At 38.3% G+C, this 22,020-nt stretch overlaps 1 protein-coding gene and 1 long non-coding RNA gene across 2 annotated transcripts in view; one reads left to right on the top strand and one right to left on the bottom strand.

Moving 5' to 3' along the window:
• Nucleotides 1-16,147, top strand: part of WFS1 (wolframin ER transmembrane glycoprotein) — a 36,307-nt gene extending 20,160 nt beyond the window's left edge. The window contains exons 3-8 of the mRNA XM_013179711.3: nt 134-216; nt 4,302-4,446; nt 5,249-5,419; nt 6,046-6,126; nt 11,409-11,554; nt 13,240-16,147. Coding sequence (XP_013035165.2) covers nt 134-216; nt 4,302-4,446; nt 5,249-5,419; nt 6,046-6,126; nt 11,409-11,554; nt 13,240-15,048 — 2,435 coding nt within the window. The 3' untranslated portion in view covers nt 15,049-16,147. The remainder of the gene's footprint in view (nt 1-133; nt 217-4,301; nt 4,447-5,248; nt 5,420-6,045; nt 6,127-11,408; nt 11,555-13,239) is intronic.
• Nucleotides 16,148-16,437: 290 nt separating this feature from the next.
• On the bottom strand, nt 16,438-21,262 carry LOC106035108 (uncharacterized). Its single transcript, XR_007157671.2, has 4 exons — nt 20,815-21,262; nt 18,602-18,717; nt 17,140-17,335; nt 16,438-16,574 (listed from the first exon to the last, which is right to left on the bottom strand). It is a non-coding gene; the product is annotated as an uncharacterized lncRNA (long non-coding RNA).
• Between the last annotated feature and the right edge of the window lie 758 nt (nt 21,263-22,020).

Raw genomic sequence — 22,020 nt, 5'->3', positions numbered from 1 at the left:
TGTTCTGCTGTTCTTGTAAAAAGCCTTGTGTTGGATTTTGTAGATATGATCCTGTAATTCTTTGACCAAATATAGTAACGATTTAGAAAACTTCAAATTTTGCTAACAAACTTTCTTTCTCAAATTCATTTAGAGGCCATGAAGGAAGAACCTGAAGTGCTCTTTGAGGAGCTGCTCGAGAGGGCTAAAGCAGGAGAACCAAAAGCACAAACAGAGGTAATTTTATATGCTCTTTGTCCAGTGCTGTTTGCTCTCAATTCCAAAAATAGCATTACCAGCTTTTAGTAGAACTCTTCTCTCTTCCAAAGACACTTAGTTGAACAGTATCTGTTTTGATCATAAACTGTTCAAAGAAAGGTGAGAAAGGTGATGGCAGGTGGTTTCTCAGCCTTGAGCGTTGCTGCCTACTTGGGTTTCAGGTGCCACTCTTGCATAAGCCTTTAAGATGAATATCAAAATGGGGTGGGGGGTAGGGGAAGGATTAGGCTCAGAGCGTGGAGAAGCCACAGTGCTTGACTTTTATTTTTATATTGCTATGTACCAGAATTATTTGTGGAGGTAGTGATTATTAAATGCTGTTTGGAATTTTGGTGTTGGATTTAATTTTGTCATTGGAGCAAAATTGTTTATCAAAATGAAAGCTGTGTCAACACTGTTGGTTCAGTACTTCACTATGTACAAAGACTCTTAGGCTGGACTCTGTGGAAGAAACCGTCACTGAGCTGCTTCAGCAGGAACATCAGAGGTTGGTTTTTGCTCTGTCACCATTTCTGCATTGAATTAACATGTTTTAGAAAAGAAGCCCTTCGTGGTTTATTGAAGCTATCTATATTTAGTTGTGTAATGATAGATCCAATTAAATGGTAATGGTAATTCTATCCCTGTATATGTTGGTATTTGGGTTTCCCATAGGTTTCAGAAAAGTTTTCTTTCCTCTCCATTGCATTGTGCTGGTATATTGGTCTAGTTGATCTAGTACAAATAGCCTAAAACTTCAGAGAAGTTTTTGAATTCCTGCTTAATTTGGCTGGTGACTGACTTAAGCATTCTTTTCCAGCTTTGGCTTTGACAAGGAGTGCTCGTGGTCTCCTACAAGCTCATTGGTGTTTTGTTGTTTTTTAACCCAGAGATCACTTTTCAAGAAAAAAAAAAAAATAATAAAAAATATTGCAATGCCAGGCTCTCTCCCCACTTCATCTCAACTTGTTTGAGGGCAGGCTGTCCTTGGAGCTGTAACGTGAGACAGTAAGGAATTCCTCACCTCTGAAACAGCCAGCGGCTTTGCGGAGGATGAAGCTTTAACCTTGAGGGGATTGCCGCTACAAAGTCCACATCTTGGCTCTATTCCTCCACACAAAAGAGCAAGTCATAATATATTCTTTCAGGATATAAGTTCCATCTGAGTAAGAAATTCCTTGTGTAATCTAAGCCTATGATGTGTGTGCATGTATCTATATAAATAATAAGTTTTTACCCTTCTCCTTCACTCCTTTCCTTTAGCTCTTTAACTGCATACACTTTCTATTTCCACACAATAACAGTGTTTTTTTCAAAAAAAGATCCAGCGTACAATTTTGCTATATTATGCACTCAGGATAATTGACTGTCTGAAAAGGAACCCTAAATACAGTTGTTTCCCTTCTAGGGAGCCAAATTTCTTCTGGCACGTGGAGAGGGAATTAGCTTTTATTTTCAGAAAGCAAAAATAAAATATATATATTTCATACATGCTTCTTTTTCTATCATGGAACACATCCCTTTAGAATCCAGTCAGACAAATGTATTTTAACTTGTTACCGTTGTAGGATTAAGAGTAAGAAGCTGAGATGGCATCATTGTGCTTGTTGCTGATAATTACCAAATCAAATGTAAGGAATCACTCAGCTCATTGGCGTGTAGTTATTTTTGAATAAACTCATAGTAATAACCTTGCAATGACTATGGAAATAAATGCACTCTGAGTGGATGTCAGCCTACATTACCGTAGCTTTATATAATTCTTTATTGAGAAATAACTGTGCAGCGTTTACAAAAAATGAGACACCCACAGATGGATTCTGTAATGGAGCAGAGGCAGCTCCGTGTCTAACGAGAGGCTCTCTGCAAGGGGACTGCATAAGAGAACTGCTTCAGTTAGCGAAGCCCAAAGGTGAGAGGCAGGCAACAACCTTTGCAGAAGTACAGTATGAAGATCTGTGTTTAGCCATTACCAGCTGTGACTTCATTTCCCTGTTTTACTTCATGGGAAAGAGAAAATCCATGATTTATCACCTAAGCAGTCTGAGGCTAATACTTTTCCCTGTCGGTTCTTCATCATTTGATTGCCACATGCCAGAGCTGTGTGGCCATCCTCGGGTGGTTCCACGTAGAAGCTTTGCTATGGAAGTGAAAAGCAGCTGCTGCATGGGGCTTGTTTAGAAGTCAACCTTTCAGCAGTATTTCACGGAAAGGCTAGATGTTTGTTATGGGACGTGGAGGTGTGGTTTTGCTACTAAAACATTCAAAAATGCACAAAAGCTTGTCATTTTGTAATCAAAATGAAGGGCAAATATTTTCTGCTTGATCAGATTTTGGGAGGGGTATCTGTGGTTTGGTTTTTTTTTTGAGGGGGGTTAAATAATTAAATCTTGATGCTGAACTTCAAATCAACAACAAAACTATAGGAAAAAAAATCTATCATAAAACCACAGTATTATGCTTTTTCCTTTCCCTTTTTCCTTTCTGCTTCTTTATGTTGCAATACAAGTTTTTATGACCGAGAGATCTTCATAACTTGAAGGGGTTGCATCAAGTGCTGCTACTCTTGAAGCTTTGCTCAAAATTTCAATGGCTATAAATATAAACACACTCAAGAAACAACTTCTTGTCAGAGGATGTTATTTACCATGCAGCTTATTTCAGGAAGCAATTGCTTGAACAAATAGCTGCAGTTGGGTGATAATTTATCAGGCAATTGCGCTATCAAGATTGAAATCTTAAAAATCCTGTCTCAAATACTCTTCTTGGTGTGCCACTATACGTGTGCAGTGCTTGTTGAACTCTGGCATGTATTCATAAAAAGTGTTCTGTCTTTTGTATATCTTAGTATTGGATAGCTTTGCTGCAAATACTGTGGGTTTAATCATTCTGGGGTCTACCCAAAAACTAAGTAGAAGCTGTTTGAGCACCCACTTTGGTGTTGGAACCCAGTTGCAAGGCTGAAGGCTTAATCTTTAATGGTTAAGAAAACAATAATTTGGTGAGATCAATGTGTTCTATCTGTTTGTAATAACTCTATATTATTAATCTTTCAAAGGTATTTCTGTAGTCACCTTTATTGGTAATATCAAAAACAAAGTTTCAGAGAAACTGTCAAACAGTTATTTTGTTTTGTTTTGTTTTTGCAGCAGATACTACCGTGGGTTTATGGAGCAGTACTCTATTTCCAGTTACATTCTTGGTGTAATTAATACAATACCTTAGAGAGAGGAGTGCAGTGAACTAAGCGAAAACATTCCCAGATTCTGTGGACATACAAATAAAATGTCCAGTAGTTTTGTCTAATTTCTGCCACTTAACACTTTGGGGTATGATAATCAGGAGTGTTTTGTGCTACTGCATGAGTGTGTTTACGTTACCATATATTGCAATTTTATAGCAGGAATGAAGGTGGTGTCTTACTTTTAAAACTGATATAGGCAATTGTTCCATAATTTCTGTAATCCGAAATGGTAGGGATTTTACAGGCTATATCATTTAAATTGCTTAATGCTTAAGCAATATTAGTTTTATTCCATTCGCTAATTAATCACGAGTTTGCTTTGACCTTCAGTGGCTAAACTGCTATAAGTCCGGCATTTCCTTCCTGAGCCTTCCTTCCATCTCAAGGCCCTCTGCCAATTTACTTCGTTTGAATTTCTGAATGTTACTGGCACCAGTAATTACACTTAATTATTGTATTTTTTAAGTAATGTTAACAACGTTGTCTGACCATTTTTATAGAAAGAAAACAATCCAAGAAAAGACTGCTGTTAATACCGTGTGTAATACCAGAAGCTCTACCTGATCCTTCTAGGTTCCCAAAGACCAGTGGCAACTAATTCATTGACCTAGTCAAATGTACTGCGATTCCTTCTTATTTCCACTTCTGGAAAGTGATTTTTCTCTGCAGAATATCAACTTACAGCTATGTTCTTCAGTGCTGGGAGCAAATGTTTTGACCTTTTGTTCAAGAGAATTTATTCTAGCAGAGGGAGGAGGAAGACAGAGGCTAGAGTGTATTTCAGGTTAACAGAAGGAATTCTGTTTGCCGCTTGTTCTAGGTGGGAAAACACTTCTTGAGATTAGCGGAAGAGGAGGATGAAGAACTTAACAATTGTAGTGCGGTTGACTGGTTCATCCTTGCTGCTAAGCAGGGTCGAAGAGAGGCCGTCAAATTGTTACGTAGGTGCTTAGCAGACAGAAGAGGTATGGGATCTCTGAGACTTTTTGCTTGCGCTTTCTCCTTTGTCTGAAATAATGCTCACTACGTTTCAATACTGAAAAGAGGGGTTAAAATATGGTGGGAATGTTCATGGAAAAATTATGTGAGTAGTTCCTGACAGCACATTCAAGTAGGTAATTTTAAATGCTTTTATGAGCTGAGATTTGTTTTGTATTAATTGTTTGCTTGAATTCCTTCATGGGATTCATGCTCAGACTTTCTCTCCCCACCTTTCGTTGAATCTTCTTTTACTTGACCGTGAAGATCATATGTAACCATACGCCACCTACACGTCTGCTGTTGTTTCATTCTTTTGCCCCTTTCCAACCTCTCTCCTAATTGGACTTTTTCGCTGTCTTCTCCCACTTCAAGATTCACACCTTCCTTCATGCTGCTTCCCACGCTTGGAATGGGGCTCCTCTTGTCTGCCAACTATCTGAACTCGTATTTAAAAAATAAATAAATGATAATCTTTCTGCTTTTAATGTCAACCATAGATATCTGCACCATCTTTTGACTTATCTGTTGTGCTTCAAAAATTGAAAAAGACAAAAGGATAATGCATGTCATGCACAGTTTTTGAAGTACGGTTTATACTTAATGTAATTTGATTTTGATAAGCAATGGGCACAGAAGTGCATTTGAGTAACTTACTTTTAAGGGGTCAAGAAGTGAATGAAACTTCAAAAGTTTCAGACTAAACTGAGAAAAATAAATTGTGGGCAAATCTGTCATTTCAGCATGGGTGTGGGATAATAGTATCTAATATATTTTTCTTTTATTGAGGCATCACTTCTGAGAATGAGCAAGAAGTGAAAAAATTATCTTCAGAGACTGACTTGGAGAGAGCTGTGAGAAAAGCTGCCTTAGTCATGTATTGGAAATTAAATCCAAAAAAGAAGAAGCAATTAGCAGTTTCTGAACTACTGGAAAATGTTGGGCAAGTTGACAACGAAGGTTTGTTTCTGAACCAATTGATGGTATTGATGAAATATAAGCTTTCAGGCTAGAAACCTAGAGAGTTTTACTTCTGTCTCATGCCTGATTTATAAATGTATGATGTAGTTGAGAGAAAGTAACTGTCCTAATGACTAACTATTTTAATAAACGTGTTCTCTGGACCGGTGAAGTTATTTCCTAAAGGCCTGCCAACTCTTGTTGTAGGTTGTGATTTGATTAAGCCCTTATACAAGTGACAAAATATTAAAGATACCTTCATTCTCAGCACTGTTGTTGGAAGATAGATGTTTTATGATGTTGCTGTGTTTAACTTTTTTCTTTAACAATCAACCTTATATTTTGCCAGATATTTCAATTTGCAAATTCAGTATTTAAGACATCTGTCTCATTCGGCCATTCTGACAATATGTTACCTGCCAATGATCTTCCCTTTTTTCAGTATAGTAATATGGATATAAAAAGCTATATAGCCACTTTCTGCATGTGTATATATACATTTGTCTTGTGCTAAGTTTGACGAAATACTATTCTCCAGATATTGCAGCTTTAACAACCTTCTGGTTTTTGTTTGATCGCTTTAATTGGCTGCTTTGACTTTCCATGAACTTCTGTTATTGAACCAGGTGGTGAGAAGCAACCCGGCCCAGTCCCAAAGTCAGTGCAGAAGCAGAGGAGGATGCTGGAGCGATTAGTGAGCAGTGAATGTGAGTGCATTATGCTTCTTTCAATCGTTGACTGTAGTTTAGTTTCTGTTTAGTTTTGCTAAGCAATTCTGTGCTGCCAGAGTAAGGCTGTATAGCAAGTTTGGGTTGCTGTAAACTGATGGTGTCTATTCAGTATGTGTGCAAGGTAAATGTAACTGATCTGCATGTGAAGTTGTAGATGTTACCATTCTCATCAACTTGTCAGTGATTAGTATGCTAAAAGGTGTTTGCATGTAACTTGTCATCTTTATGTTCTTCCTATTCGAGCACTTAAAAGGCTATTCAATGCTAAATAAATAAATTGCACTCTCAGTATTTTTTTACTTATGAATTGCAGTAAGCTTTCTGATTACAATAAGGGAATGAATTATGCAGTCTTTAAATGTGGACAGATCCCTCATTCTGTTTGCCTTGCTTCTGTTTGCCTTTCCCTCATAAATAATGCTTGTGTTTTTGTATATGTTAAAGAATTTATATGAGAAAGATGTACCAAGATACTCCTTTCGTAACTTAAATAGAGAGGAGCAGCTCAGTTCACGTAGTGGGGAGATCTAAACCACTCAATGCACATGGTTCAGCCTCATGTAGTCAAATACGAATTTTGTAGGGTTGGAAGGGCTGGACTTTGAATCAAGTTCTCTCTAGCCCCACGTACCTAAGAAATGCAGCCATGCTCCTGGGCCTTCAGGAGGAAAGTCAAATCATTAGTGGTCCTACTGCATATTTTCTGCATATTTGCACTTGTTGGATGGGGAAGGAACCCCTGGATATAAAACTCACTCTCCCCAATGAGTGAGAATGCAACTGAGAGTTCTGTTGTTTGTCATAGTAGCACAGAAAACAGAATGAACAGATTTAACAGAATGAACAGATTTTAACAAACTTACAAGTCTGATCCCAGTCATGAATAGCCTAAAAGATAGGGGTGACAGGTTGGGCCTATAACAGGTTCTTAACATTGGGATTTTTTATAGGTGGTGTAGTAGAAAAGGTCAGAAGAAGAATCCCATCAGAAGCTGATAAAAAAGAGCTTTACATAGATTCACTTGCAGTACGAGAGTAGATGTGCAATATGGAAAAAAAAAAAAAAAAGAACATCAAAACCAAATTAAAAGAACAGGAAAGACTCTGTCTCCACTTTGCCCAAAGTATTAAAATGCTTAGCAGAAAATTGAGGACTGGCAAAAGAGGAGTGGCAAATAAAATTAAGGATGTGTTCAATATGAATGTTTTGTGGTTTTCAGTCCTAAAGGAGATGAGTTAAGTTTTCTGAGGATTTCATGAAGAAACCAGATGATTGTGGTTACGCATCTTCCTCTAGGGCATTATCACTGGTGTCAAAGGAGATTGGACTTTGTGGAGCATTGCTCTGGCTTACTCTGAATTTCTGTGCTAATAGTATGCTTGTGCTGCTAATACTTAGATGCGTTGATTACTTTTATAACAGAAAAAAAAGAAAATTGGAAAACAGGTTAAAATTAAAGAAGGCTTTAAGTTAAGAATATGTTTTACAAACAGTGCAGCATATGTACTTTTCAAATTATGTTATCTAGCAAGGTTTAATGAATCGCTTGTCATGAAAATCTCATTTCCTTGAAATGCATTAGTTTATACAAAATCTAGATCAATTCTTGAAAAACTCTGTTAAATGTCCCACATCATATAACTAATATATCTGTAGCTTAGAATACATGCAACTAAGGTGTCATACGTGGATTGGTGAGCCAAACCTGGGTTTTGTGCATTTAAACCTCTTGAAAGATTAAATTTACATTTCACCAGCTCAGTTTGGCCTTTACCTTCAAGGATCGTGTTCATTACACAGGTGACTTCAGAATCAAGTTATGCAGCTGGCACTCCAAAGAACAGAGTATTTCAGATTTGTTAATTTTAATAGAAGTAAAAGTGGAGGAGGGACACGTGCCTGTGTATATAAATCAGGGAGTCATGACAGGGAGAAATAGTATTTTGAAGACCAAACTTCTAGTCCTATCAAAATTTCGATGAGAGTAGGGCAGATGTTCCTGTAACTAATTTGCCACTTTTGGAAAGCTCTAAATAGGATAAGGATAAAATTGCTGTGTTTCACTGTCTGGTCATCGTATTGTAAAGCAGATGTATGTGAGTTCATTGGAGTTGCATCGCATAGGTGTTCACTGGATGACACTGGTGCTCTTTCCATTCCTTAGCTGAAAGGATACCTGCTGATAGAGCATGAGTGCAAAGCAAGTCACTTGTTCTGGATTCTTCAGTAATTCAAAGTTTCAGAAAAGGAACTAGCTTCCCCCTCCCCTCCCCCCCCCCCCCCGCTTTTTTTAAGGCTTAAATGGCAGATAAAATAACAGGAGAGTAAATGAACCTACACGTAAGCGTAGGCAGAAATTGATGTGCATATTTTTCTTTTCCTATGGCGGATGGGGGAGGCAGGGAAATTTGTCATAACCAAATTGAAGAAAAAAAAATCTATGAATAATAAAGTAGAATCTACAACATACGCTTTTTATATCAATTTGAGAGACACTTGGGTGACAAAATACTAATAACATTTAAAAACGAAAAGTTTTCATCAAACACTTAAAGTAGGAGTTAAGCTGTTACCTTCTCCTCTAGAGAGCTTTTATCTTTTCATGGATGAGCAAGACAGCTGTTACTATCCTGCATTTACTTCTCTGATCCGCAGAGTTTCTGCATTTCTCTTGCCAGCAGGAAATTTTTCCTTCAGTTTTAATACATTGCCAATGCTTGGAAGATAATTTTTAAGCCAGTAGCTTGTTTCCAGATACCTGATCTGGGGTATGCTTAATGAAGGCATAAATAGAATATTAAAGCTGATGTTTGTCAATGGACAGTCGTTGCATGCTTGAGAATATACATGCCATTACACTTTGCAGGCCATCTATACCCAGTAAATTAATAACTCTTTCCTTCTCAGGATACCCCATGAACCTGTAGGAGTGCCTTTAAGGAACTTTTGTGAGGTTCTAGTCATGTCTGCTTGCTGATTCCACACCAGAAAGACCATCTTACTTCTATATATCTTGTCCAAAGACAACAATAAATGTAGATAGCCTGTTTGGTATTGGGCCTGACCTGGAGCCCACCAAGGACAAGTGAGGAGCCTCCCTGATCTCTGTGTGCCAGTGATGCGGCCCTACAGCTGGTGAATGAAAAAGAATAGCTAGCAGAAAACTAAACTGCTTCTTGGGAGGCATACCATGTGGTATTTTTCAGGGCATACAGGTTCATACAATGGCAAAATAAAAAATTTAAAAATAAAAGCAAAAGAAAACGTCCAAGTTGTGGGACTGAAGGAAAAGATAAATCGTACGTTGCCATTTTTCCATTGAACTCCTTTAACACACCTCTTCCTGTAGCAGGTATCTTGACACAAATGCCTTTTGTTCTGTATCTACAAGTTTTTATAAAATATTTGTATCTTTTTAATATTAAATGGCTTCCATAAATACCGTGTTTTTGTAAAAGTTGAAGAAAAACAGACTCAAACCCACTAATCCTCTGGTGTTAAACTTAGTGAATCAATTCAGTTTTCTGTCTCTTTAAAATCTTAAACTAGTATTAAGCAAGCCAGCTTTGGTATCTTTTTATCAGCTGACTAGCTAAACTGACTGTGTAGGAGGTGTGTTACAGATCTTTGTCATTCAAAAGTCTTTCATATCTACAGCAGTGTCATTTGCTTTAGCGTATGGAAAAAGTTGCTGTTAATTATCCTACTTTACAAACGACATCAAGCTTGTCTACCATAGAAACTGGCTAATCCATGCTAATTCAAGGCACTGGCTATGAAACGAGTTGGAAGCAGTGTATAAATCATCTTGCAGCATCCCTAGAGATCTCTGAAGTAATCTCTTGCTTCCCTTCTACTCACAGGAGTGGGTAAGGATTTCCAGAGCTGCTGGCCGCCAGTGTTTGTGTCCTCGTGCTCCTGATACTGCACAACAGTGTCACTGCTCCCTGACCTTCCCCTTGTAGTGAGAGCTCAGGGAACAGCAATGTAATGATGTTGCAAAACTTGATAATTTTAAATTGATGTGTTTGTTACAGATTACTATCTCAGTTTCCTTCTGAACTTCCAGAGAAAGCATCTTACTTGATTTTAGCTTACTCTATTCTGAAACTCGAGACGTTTGTCTGAGGGCCTCTAGCAAAAGCCTTCATTGTGTTGTGTGTTGCCACTGAATTGCAACCGTATTATCAAGTTGGTGACAAAATGTTAGTGGAAAAGATGCATCATACCAGTAAATAAATCATGCTTCTTATTCAGATACTTTACAAATAGGCAGTGATAGAATTTTGTCTCTGTGTACAACAGAGCAAAGTGTATTTTGTGGCTGGGTATTTTAAATCACAGTTAATATAGTTTGAGGGAGGACTTTTGTATAGACAAAGCATATTAAATTAATACACTAAATTAACTTATAGTCCTGTAGTTATAAATAATTGAACATGGTCTGAACTTTTGGGTAGACCTGTGCGGTATCAAGAGTTGGACTTGATGATCCTTAAGGGTCCCTTCCAACTCAGGATATTCTATGATTCTATGATTCTATGATTTCCCATGATCACATCTGTCTGTAAGGTATGAAATTGGAAAAATGTCTATTAAACACCTAATCAGAAGTCAGTTTTCAGTTAATAGTGTACAGATAAATCGTTACTAAATCAGTACTGTTTCTGTGCAATTATTTCTTTTTGGTGTAGATGTTAGTTAAAGATTTCTCACAAAGTTACCAGAGCTATGATAACTTGTGATTAAAACTGTGTAACCTAATCCAGCAGTCTATTTTCCTTGGAATACTTGCAGATAAGCTACAGTCACTCACTTTGTTTTCCTACTTATGAGTAAAATAAAATTACCTACTGGTCTGACAAGATTTAGAGTAGTCATATTGCTGGGAAAAGCAGCTGGTTGTTTTTAGCACAGATCTCGGAGCAAGTTGCTAGGGAAGCCTGTGTTATCAGTAGTTCAGTTCTTGAAGCTCAGAGTACAACTTTAATAACAGGGAAGAAAATATCAGGCCCCCCAGGGACGTAGTCACGGCACCGAGCCTGTTGGAGTTTAAGAAGCGTTTGGACTGTGCTCTTTAGTCATATGGTCTGAATTTTTGGGTAGACCTGTGTGGTGCCAGGGGTTGGACTCGATCCTTGTGGGTCCCTTCCAACTCGGGATATTCTATGATTCTAAAATTAATATTCCAACACACATAATCAGGACAATGTTGTAGGGATACTACTTATCTAAAAGTCTGTATTTTGTCTCTTAGCTAAAAAATTTATTGCTTTGGATGACTTTGTGGAGATTACCAAGAAATATGCAAAGGGAATCATCCCATCTAACCTGATTATGCAGGAAGAGGAAGATGATGAACTGGCAGGGAAGACTCCTGAAGAGTTACCCCTGCGACTGAAGGTAAAAAGACAATAATGAACAGGTTATTTTGAAGAACTCTTAACTTGCATATTTCAGACAGAGGTGACTTGCACTCGACTCTCAAAGCTGATGTTTAGTCTCAGTAAAACAGTATGAGAATTATTGTTACAATTTGGTTTTGAACTTTACTTCGTATGTGTTTATAGCTTCATATATATGAGGAATATATTTAAGAGAGAGGAGTAATGGTTTTCCTTGCAAGGGGACAATCTAACTTCATTAGATCTCAATGAGGATTCAAATGGCCCTATCATAACAGCCACATTTTTATTACAGTTATTTTTATATACTTCAAATCTTCCTTACATAAACAGGAACAAGAAGGTGGGAAAAATTATCCATAACCTTGAAGTATAAAAAGGTTGTATTATGAAGGAATTCAAGAATGATGAAACTTGCTGTCAGTGGCTTTCTATACTGATAATTCTCTAGGTGTAGTGAAAGGAGAAGGGAAAATTAAGGAGCACGCATTCAGTACCAGTGTAAATTTCAAGTGAGGAAGCGGGTTTTTGACTACTAACTTGAGTTTGTTGTCATTGTTGTCATTTCATTGTCCGTTATCATATGGTAGGGTTTTTTGACTTTTTATGGTTTTGTTTGTTTTTTAAAAAGGGATGGGGGGGTGTCTTTTTTTCCAATATTTTGAATAACTATTATTCTGAAAGAGATGCATTTATAAAGAACAACACAGATACTTTTGCGAGTAAACAGGCTTATGCCAAAGTCATTGTGTTTGTTACCCCGCTTCATCACAATGCATAGATCTTCACTGAAGCATTCTTGGACTTTCCACTGCTGTAAATAATATAAAAGCATAAGTTCTGGGACAACATTAAAAATTGACTTTTTACGGGGGAGGGTTTGCTTGCAGTATCTAACGTGCAGATGGTAATATTTGAATAACTGTTTGGGAAAAAAAAAAAAAAAGATCCTGTAACTTTTTGTTGTTCAGAGGTTAAGTGTGTGGTTGCCAGAGGATTTGATCCAGCATTTCTTCTGTTGTCATATGACTGAATTGGGAAATGCCACAAGATAGATTTTTAAGACCATGTACAGTTACTCTTATGAGGTTAAAAGAACAGCCGTAATTACTACATATGAATACACACATGCATGTAAATATAAAGGTATTTCTGCTGTTTACAAAACAGACTTTGACAGCTGCATCCATAGGTACTTGGGAAGGATTTTTTCTTAAACCACAGCTGTAAAGACTTTCTGTAAGTCCTTTTCATTAGAACCTATAACATAATCCCTGCAGAACAGTGGTAGAGTTAAGTGCTTTAAAGCTACAGTACTCACGCCTCAAGTAATGATTTAAGATTAACTACATGGCTGCAGTTCTGTATTATCTTCGGTAAGATGTTAACGGAGCAGAGTATTTGACAAGGAAGCCATTTAATTATGTGTCAAAGGTAATGAAATTCATCTTTCCTGAAATCAAAATAGCCTCTGTGCTTCAGCTGACTGAATTAATCAAAACAGATCTAATAATATCAGACAAAGTAATCTCAGTTTATTGGCAACATTCTTTTCAAATAAATATCTTTTCATGTCAACTAAGGTTAGACAATTTACTGCTACTGCTTCAGCTATGATCATCTGTGATGTACAGATACAAAACTGCTCATAAATAAAATGCTTCTCTCTCCCTCTCTTTCCAGGTTGTAAAATACCCACTTCATGCCATTATGGAAATTAAAGAATATCTGATAGATATGGCATCAAAGGCAGGAATGCACTGGTTGTCTACCATTATTCCAACACACCATATCAATGCTCTCATCTTCTTCTTCATCATCAGTAATCTGACAATTGATTTTTTTGCCTTCATTATTCCATTAGTCATATTCTATTTGTCCTTCATTTCTATGGTTATTTGCACACTGAAAGTTTTTCAGGACAGTAAGGCCTGGGAAAACTTCCGCACTTTGACTGACTTACTCCTTCGTTTTGAACCAAACCTAGATGTTGAGCAAGCTGAAGTGAACTTTGGATGGAATCACTTAGAGCCATACATTTATTTTTTACTCTCTGTATTCTTTGTAATTTTTTCCTTCCCTATAGCAAGCAAAGACTGTATACCATGCTCAGAGTTAGCTACCATCTCCGTTTTCTTCACAGTGACAAGTTACATGAGTTTAAGCACATGTGCAGAACCTTACACACGAAGAGCATTAATGACCGAGATAGCAACTGGTTGCTTATCCCTATTGCAGGTATTACCTGGAAATTTTGGCTTCTTGAAATTCTTAGGTAAAACTTTCTTCACTGTTCCTGTAGGCCATTTCTTTGTGATAAATGTAAGTATCCCATGCCTTTTGTTCTTGTATTTGTTCTATCTTTTCTTTAGAATGGCACAACTACGGAATTTTAAAGGCACCTACTGTTACCTGGTCCCATATCTAGTCTGCTTTATGTGGTGTGAACTCTCTGTGGTCATTCTGCAGGAGTCCTCTGGCATTGGGCTCATTCGTGCATCAATTGGTTATTTTCTGTTTCTCTTTGCACTCCCAGTGCTAGGCGTAGGCATTGCACTGATGTGTCTTGTTCATTTCATTAAGTGGTTTGTGTCTCTGGAGCTCGTGAAAATCGTAGTGACTCTAGTTTTGTGTGCTGTTCCTCTGCTCTTCCGATGGTGGACGAAAGTCAACTTCTCTGTAGTTGAAATGGTTAAATCCCTTACTCGAAGCTCGATTGTGAAACTCATTTTGGTGTGGATTACAGCTGTAGTGTTGTTTTGTTGGTTCTATGTGTATCGATCAGAGGGAATGAAAGTTTACAACTCCACATTGACATGGAATCAGTATGCTTTCCTCTGTGGACCCCGATCGTGGAAGGAGACTAACATGGCACGTACTCAGATTTTATGTAGTCACCTGGAAGGACACAGAGTGACGTGGACTGGGCGGTTCAAGTATGTGCGTGTTACAGAAATTGACAATAGTGCAGAGTCTGCAATAAATATGCTTCCACTTTTTATCGGTGATTGGATGAGATGCTTGTATGGTGAAACGTACCCTCTCTGTGACCCCAAAAATGTCACTTTGGAGGAGGAAGAATTGTGTCGTCTCAAGTATTTGACAAAGCATAACTGCCACATGAAAATGTTTGATCGGTACAAATTTGAAATAACTGTGGGTATGCCTTTCAGCAGCAAAAACGGAACCAAGTCAGTAGAGGAAGATGACATAACCAAAGATATTGTGCTGAAGGCAAGCAATGAGTTTAAGAAAGTGTTGTTGAATTTGAGGCAGGGAAGTATAATTGAATTCAGCACAATTCTGGAAGGTCGTCTTGGCAGTAAATGGCCTGTCTTTGAACTGAAAGCAATCACTTGCTTGAATTGCATGTCTAAACTCCTACCTGCAGGGAGGCATGTGAAAATAGAGCATGACTGGAGGAGCACAGTGCATAAAGCCATTAAATTTGCTTTTGATTTTTTCTTCTTCCCATTCCTGTCAGCTGCATAATGAGGTCATATTGGTTCGGTGGTATCTTCAATGTATGGTGCATTTATACTACCAAAGGTTTGGCTTAAAAAGGAAAAAAACAAAAAAAAAAACACCCTGCTGTAGCAATGCTCAAAATGTATGTTAATGTAGAGCATTGGTTGAGGTTTGTAAGTGTATACACTGTATCCTGACTTTAAAACCCCATATGACCGAAGTGATGTTATACTAGTTTAATATTGTAAATGAATGCAGGGGATTGCTGCTGACTAATTGCATGGAGACTATTTTGTCCAAAATGAACATGCTGTTTGCCTGTGGTACGACACTAGATACATTTACTTGCTCGATGTTATAAGCACTTTACTGTTTAAATATTCACAACATGCCCATATGTATTTTCACAGGCATGAGTTAGAATAGGTAGCTGACAACAGCTTATGTTGCATATATTGCTTGTATTTATTTGGTGTATTCCAGAAAAAGGTGATCATATAATCAGTACCTGGTGGTGTTATGTACAGAGCTCATTGTTTCACTATTTGTCCAGAAGATAATGATTTTAAGTGTTTTTTTGAAAAGCACACCATTTCACACCTCAGCAAGGCTGTAAAAAATAAAAAAGGAAAAAAAATCTCTCAAGCTTTTATTTTGCATTAAATATTCTGTACAAAACACAGTATTTGTTCTAATTGGTTATGATCACTACATGTATGACACTAAGGTATAATCCATGCTGGCATGTGAATGTCAAACACCAGATAATAAGATTGTGATGGTACAGACAAGCCAAAGCAACTGAAAACAGTATGTAAAAGTCTACAGTGGAAACTGAAAAGAACGTCTGTTTAATGATTTGTATTGTGCAAATAAATACAAAAGATAAACTTGAATTAAATGAGTAGAACATTTGTTCATTATGCTTTGACACTTTGAGCAGTTGTTCACGTTGCACTGATAATTGTGTTTTCCAGTGAAAGCTGTTTGTTTAGGATGAAAATTTTCTTGCATGAGATACCTGAAGTTGTACTTCACATTATTTCAAGCTAGCAGTCAAATGTGAGTACATTAGGCCAAGTTTTTATAGCTATGAAATCTTAAATATACTGTGTGCCTCTGCTTTCGTTGTGACTTACTACTTTCTGAACCACTGGATGTGTGTGTAGCACATGCATCATATTATTTCCTCGACTACTTTCACTGATCCTGCATTCATATTGTTTTTGCCTTGGCATGCCAGTCATCAACTTGAGGTGTATGGGGGAAGCATTGTCAGTGAAAATTGATAGAGAAGGGGAAACCTGGAAAAAAATTAAGCATTTGGCTGTGCTCCAACTGTCAAGCACCATCTTGAACATCACACTTTAGGCTGCAGCTGGGAAGAAGAACCCAAAAGCACCTATAGCCATGCTGCCAGATTCCCAGGCAATTAGCTGAGCCTGATGTTACAGACCTGGTCATGTCTGAGCCGATCAGAAAATCTGAAGTGGAATTATGTCTTCAGGATATTTTAATTTTGAAAACTATCAGCCATTTCTTCTTCCTACCTGGGGAAAATAAATAGTGTAAGGTTTACCTGCAGGTAAATGCAAATTTTGATATAGATTGGCTTATTTCCAGCCAAAAGGAGACCAGCTAAGCTAAACTTTGCCTTTTCTCCTCCTTTTTTTTCTAGAAAATCTGTAGGCTCCTTTTGAAGATCTAAATGCTCTTCCTGGTTCTGAAATTTAGGTTCTAAAGATGCATTTTTCCTTAGATATACATAATTTTGAAACTTCTATTCACATGTTTGTCAGGAGGAAAAAAAAACAGTCTTGGTATTCAGAACTAGCATTAATTTTTTAAAAAAAGCTTTTACTCCTTGCATAAAGATGTCAATGTACTAACTTTGGTGCATTGTGAAGAAGTTATTACATGTCACAAAAAGGGAAAATTTGACTGAAGTCAGATGGAAAGGGTTGCAAGACAAAAGCATTAATCCAGGTACCTCTGTTCCCATATATAACATTGTTATGAGGCTTAACTCCAACAACTTTGAAAACTGTAGTTTATGACTTTCTCAGGAAATTATTAGGTGATACTGGCTTATAGTTGTAAGGGAAAAAAGCTCACCTGCTCAGTACTGACAGGTTAGATGATGAGCTAGATTTCTGAAACTGCTATCTGCACACAACTCCACTAATCTTTGCATGTCTGTCTTTATGCTTCAGCCCAGGGCAAACAGCCGAGTTGGACTTTGAATCCTTGTGAGAACAGGGAGCTGAGAAGTGCCCCCCTAGTGCTCTCAGTGCCTGTGTCAGCTTCCACACTGTAGAGAGGAAAGAAAACAATCCTGACCAACTCACTGTAGGAACCATAACAGCAGAGAGCCTCTGACACAAGACTACAATATGGTAGGAAGGAAATGAGTGTTTTGTTGTCATTACTTACACAGTCACTTTGCCCTCCAAAACACCACTGCTTCATTCAGTGCTGCTTAGAGGGAAATTTGGGGGGTTGTCATGAAGCAAACTGCTGGCTGGAGGCTGTTACCCTCTTCGGGGGTCAATAGGGAAACCTTGTGATGCTCTTAAAAACTAGTTAGGCGAAGACCTCCAAGTCTGAGAGGAATTAATAGGGAAAGCACAGAGGGGCACAGCCCTGTTTGATGGAGACAGTTCAATTTTTTAATGGAAAAAGAGGGTACATTAACAGTAACATCATGGATAGATACTCCATTTTCTTGTCTGTATAGTGTTCAGCGTACTGAAACCTTTCGCAAATATTTCTAAATTATAGCTGATGAAATCACTAATTCTTACGAAGTGTGATTGCAATCCCAAGCAAAGTGTTTTTGCAAAGGGTGTTTCCAACTACCTCAAATCTTGCAGGCAAGCAGAGCACAAAATAACTTTGTTCTACTGCTGTGTGCCACATCTTTATATTCCAAAACAGTTCATCTTCCTGAACTGCAAAGGAGAGAGACAGAACGTGGCAGCTGCTGTTAATTATTCAATTCTACATTTATTATTTTCTTATTTAATTTTGAAGACATAATGAATTATAAACAGTTCCAAAGATAGGTGCCCTTTTTCTAGGCTGATAATTCAATCTTTTGAATTAGTATTAATTAACTGAGGAGGAGGAAGAAGATATTACATGGCTATTGACACATCTAAATTAGGTTCAGCTGTTCTGTAAGCTCAGCTTTAGCATTTAGAATATACAAAATTAAAGTAAATATTCATTATTTGAATTCCATCCTCTAACATGTAAAAGTACTGCTTGTTCTCAAACTGGCACATTCTTCTATAAGCACAGAAGAACAATTCGGCACATATAGAAATCCTGAATAACTTAAGAGCCCACTCTGTAATGACTAACAGCCTCTTGCTTTAGGCAGGAATGCAAGGAGTTTATACTTTGCATTTTGCCCAGTGCTTCTGGAGAAAGAAATGAGTAGATATGTAGGAATTACATGTTTTGTTTTTTTATTTCCCAGAACAAACTAGTCTTCTCAAGTGTCATAAAATTGCTGTTATTAATTACAGATTTGCTTGCAATTTTTCGTAATACATGGTAATAAGGATGTTACCTTAGGGGTAGCACTGTGGTTCCTTACAAAGTTGAGCATGAGCCTTTGACATAAAGTGATATGCCACCTTCCGGAGCACTCCAATGTCCATCTGTCTCTTGGCTTCTCTATTTCCACTGAAAAAGGCAAAATGAATTTCACAATTATGAATATATTCTTAACACTAGCCAGATGCATTGCAGCCTTTCAGTGCAAGGGTTATGGTCAGTAGCAAATGAAGGGGACTGTCCTTCACTGGGGGCTGTGCTCCCATCTCAGCTTTACACCTGCAATTGTTTGAACAGCAGAGAGTTATGACAGAAGAACAGCCATTTAATGATTAAGTTAAGCAAATACTAATCCATGCAGCAAAAGTTAGTTGGAACTCACCAAAATATGAAGAGATAATATAGCTGCTCTAACAGCTAACACATACGTGCAAATGTCATTTAAATGCAAATAGGGATGGCTAGAAACCAAACAAACAGCTTTTGGTTATATGCCTTAAAATGGTTCCTTTGCTTTCCTTCCGTTACTCAAAAGCTGTAATTAGCTTTTGTTCTGGGAAAAAAAATAAAAATAAAAGGTCATTAGCATCCTGCAACTTCCTCTTGTAAGTTATAATCCAAAGTGCAAAAGATGAGATTCACCCTCCGATTAAGGAAGGACATTCTGCACTGGGAAAACTTGCATTTTCATCATCTCCAATCAAATGAAACTTTTCTTTAGGTTGTGAAGCCAGACATGAACATGGACAAACTACTTTCACCCTTCCTTTACAAAATATTTTACATTGGTATAGAAGCAAGCATACAGAATAGAATCTTCCCACTGCCAGCTACAGCAAACAGCTTCTGTAAGACTGCAGCTTCACAATTCACTCCTCAGCATTCGTCTGACAATTTTTCATGTAACTTTGTGCAATAAGTGATGCGATCTATGGCACATTCTTAGTTGAGGACTGAGTTTCTTAGAGTCTTTCCTCTGAGGGGCTGAAACTGATGGTGAGGCCACCAGTTTCTTTGCAATTCTATGGAAAAGAACGTGTGTAATCACACTTCCCAAAACATAGCAGAAAACAAATAGCAGGAGGTTACTGATAGTCAGCATTTTAGTCAAGAAGCAGGTGCACATCCAGTACGTGAGTAAGGTGGGGCATGTCTGTAGTCAGTACATACATAGTTGTTGCACCAGAGCCATCTGACACTTTAGTATGCCCACATCTTATAAAACATGCCCTTAGGGTTTTCCTATCAAAGCATTATATCCTCAGGACTAGATGTTGGCAGTCCATCCCCAACCTCTTTTCTCTGGTAAGCTTTTGTTGTGGTTTAACCCGGCTGGCAGCTAAACACCACACAGCCGTTCGCTCACCCTCCCCCCTCCCTCTCTGGGATGGGGGAGAGAAATGGGAAAGTGAAGCCTGTGAGTTGAGATAAAGACAGTTTATTAAGACAGGAAAATAATAATAACAATAATAATAATAGTGATAATGGTAATAGTATTAACAATAATAATGTGTAAGAAAACAAGTGATGCACAATGCAATTGCTCACCACCCGCTGACCGATGCCCAGCCTATTCCCGAGCAGCCAGCCCCCCCACCCCGGCCAGCCACCCCTATATATTGTTTAGCATGACGTCAGATGGTATGGAATACCCCTTTGGCCAGTTTGGGTCAGCTGTCCTGGGTCTGTCCCCTCCCAGCTCCTGCTGCACCCCCAGCCTGCTCGCTGGCAAGACAGAGCAAGAAGCCGAAAAGTCCTTGGCCTGGTGTAAACACTGCTCTGCAACAATTAAAACATCAGCATGTTATCAGCGCTCTTCCCATCCTAATCCAAAACATAGCACCCTACCAGCTACTATGAGCTACTTAACTCTGTCCTAACTGGAACCAGGACAGCTTTCTTAGCCTTAACTCCCCTCTTCTTGTTTCCCAGATGGCCTGTGGGTTGGAACATGAATTCCTCCTTAACTGTGTCGCTTTGCAACAAGGAAAACAAAGCAGTGAAGTTCTGATGTTTTCCAGTGCCTTCTCACTACTCCTCCAGAACAACAAGCAAGTTTTCCCACAATTGACTGCAAACAGAAGGTCACTAGATTCAAACACACACAAAATTAAGATGTTCTCCCAAGGCAGTGAGATACTAACAATTCAAGCACAACCTTGCAGCCCAGACATTCATAGCCTGATCTAGGTTGGTGGGTGTAGTCCCAGAGACTGATGGCACTACCTGTTTGAAGATAGCTCACTGGGCTTCATGTGAGCCTCAGCAGAAGCAATCCCCCTGCAGTGGATCTGTCCAGATTGTCTGCCCCCAACAGAATTACAGCCTGCTGCATCCTCCTCCCTTCCACAGATTCACCACTACAGAGAGAAAAAAGAGACAGCTTTATAAGGTTTGTGTGGGGAGATAGATTTAACAAGTGAGGCTGAGTACAATTAGTTACCTCTCACACCTGCCACCACTACTACAATCAGACCAGGACAAAATCAGCCTACTCCAGGGCTGTGCTGTCTCTGTTACCCTGGGTCAGCACTGGCAGAAGCTGCCTGCTGAGACGTGATGCGTCTTTTATTGATGGCACCGTGCAGATGGGATTGCTGCTGTGAAGGTTGAGTCTCTTTTCTGCCACAAAACGTTTCCCTTGCACTCTCCATAGCTCAGTGTGAAGCACAGGAATGCCACTCTACTGCTGATGGCACAACCGCTGCATTTCCAGTTAAGTTCCTTTGGTATTGCTGATGCATCTGACTTTATTCCTGCTCTTATGACAGCTGGAATTTCTCTTAACCCTTTTCCTGAATCTTTCAATTAGATGCCAGTGTGCATTTTAAGAAAACAAATGAAGTTTTAAGCGAAAAAGGGCAAGTGCTCTTTATGGACTAGAACCCACCAGACACTAAGTTTGATTTTTAAATCCCTTCATTTTGTAGTTTTCATTTCATTAGTTCTAAGGCTGGATTAGTCAGGGTTAGCGACATCTGCATCAGCTTTATGGAGACGTCAGTGAGTGATGAACAAAGGTAATTAACAATTCACATTTCCATTCTCAATTACTGGCAGATATTTAGTTCTCATGTACGATTTGACGTAGGATGCCAAAAACATCATGGTACAAGTCATTACCCAAGTGTTGATGAGTTATACTTTTGCAATGTGTGTTCTTTAAAAAGTCAGAAAATACGGTCTTGGGGAGTCTAGTTAATGTGCTCATTGAGGGGTGCTGCCTGTGAATTATATATGTTTCATTAATGTCCAGAAAGAGCAGATTTGTGTCAGGAGCCTCTGTGCACTTGTTTTCCTTTTCTGTTCAATAATTCTTGCAAGAAAGTGGTACTTTTCTGTTTTTTTAAAGGGTACCTGCCCTTTTTCTAGCAAGCACATGAGCCGTGTGGTTTTAATTTTGTGCCATCAGATGGCACTCCAGGTTCACTT

This window comes from Anser cygnoides, chromosome 4 (genome assembly GCF_040182565.1).
Source record: "Anser cygnoides isolate HZ-2024a breed goose chromosome 4, Taihu_goose_T2T_genome, whole genome shotgun sequence".
Classification (NCBI taxonomy): Eukaryota; Metazoa; Chordata; class Aves; order Anseriformes; family Anatidae; genus Anser; species Anser cygnoides.
Note: the sequence above shows the minus strand (reverse complement) of the source record. Positions and strands in the feature narration are given on the sequence as shown.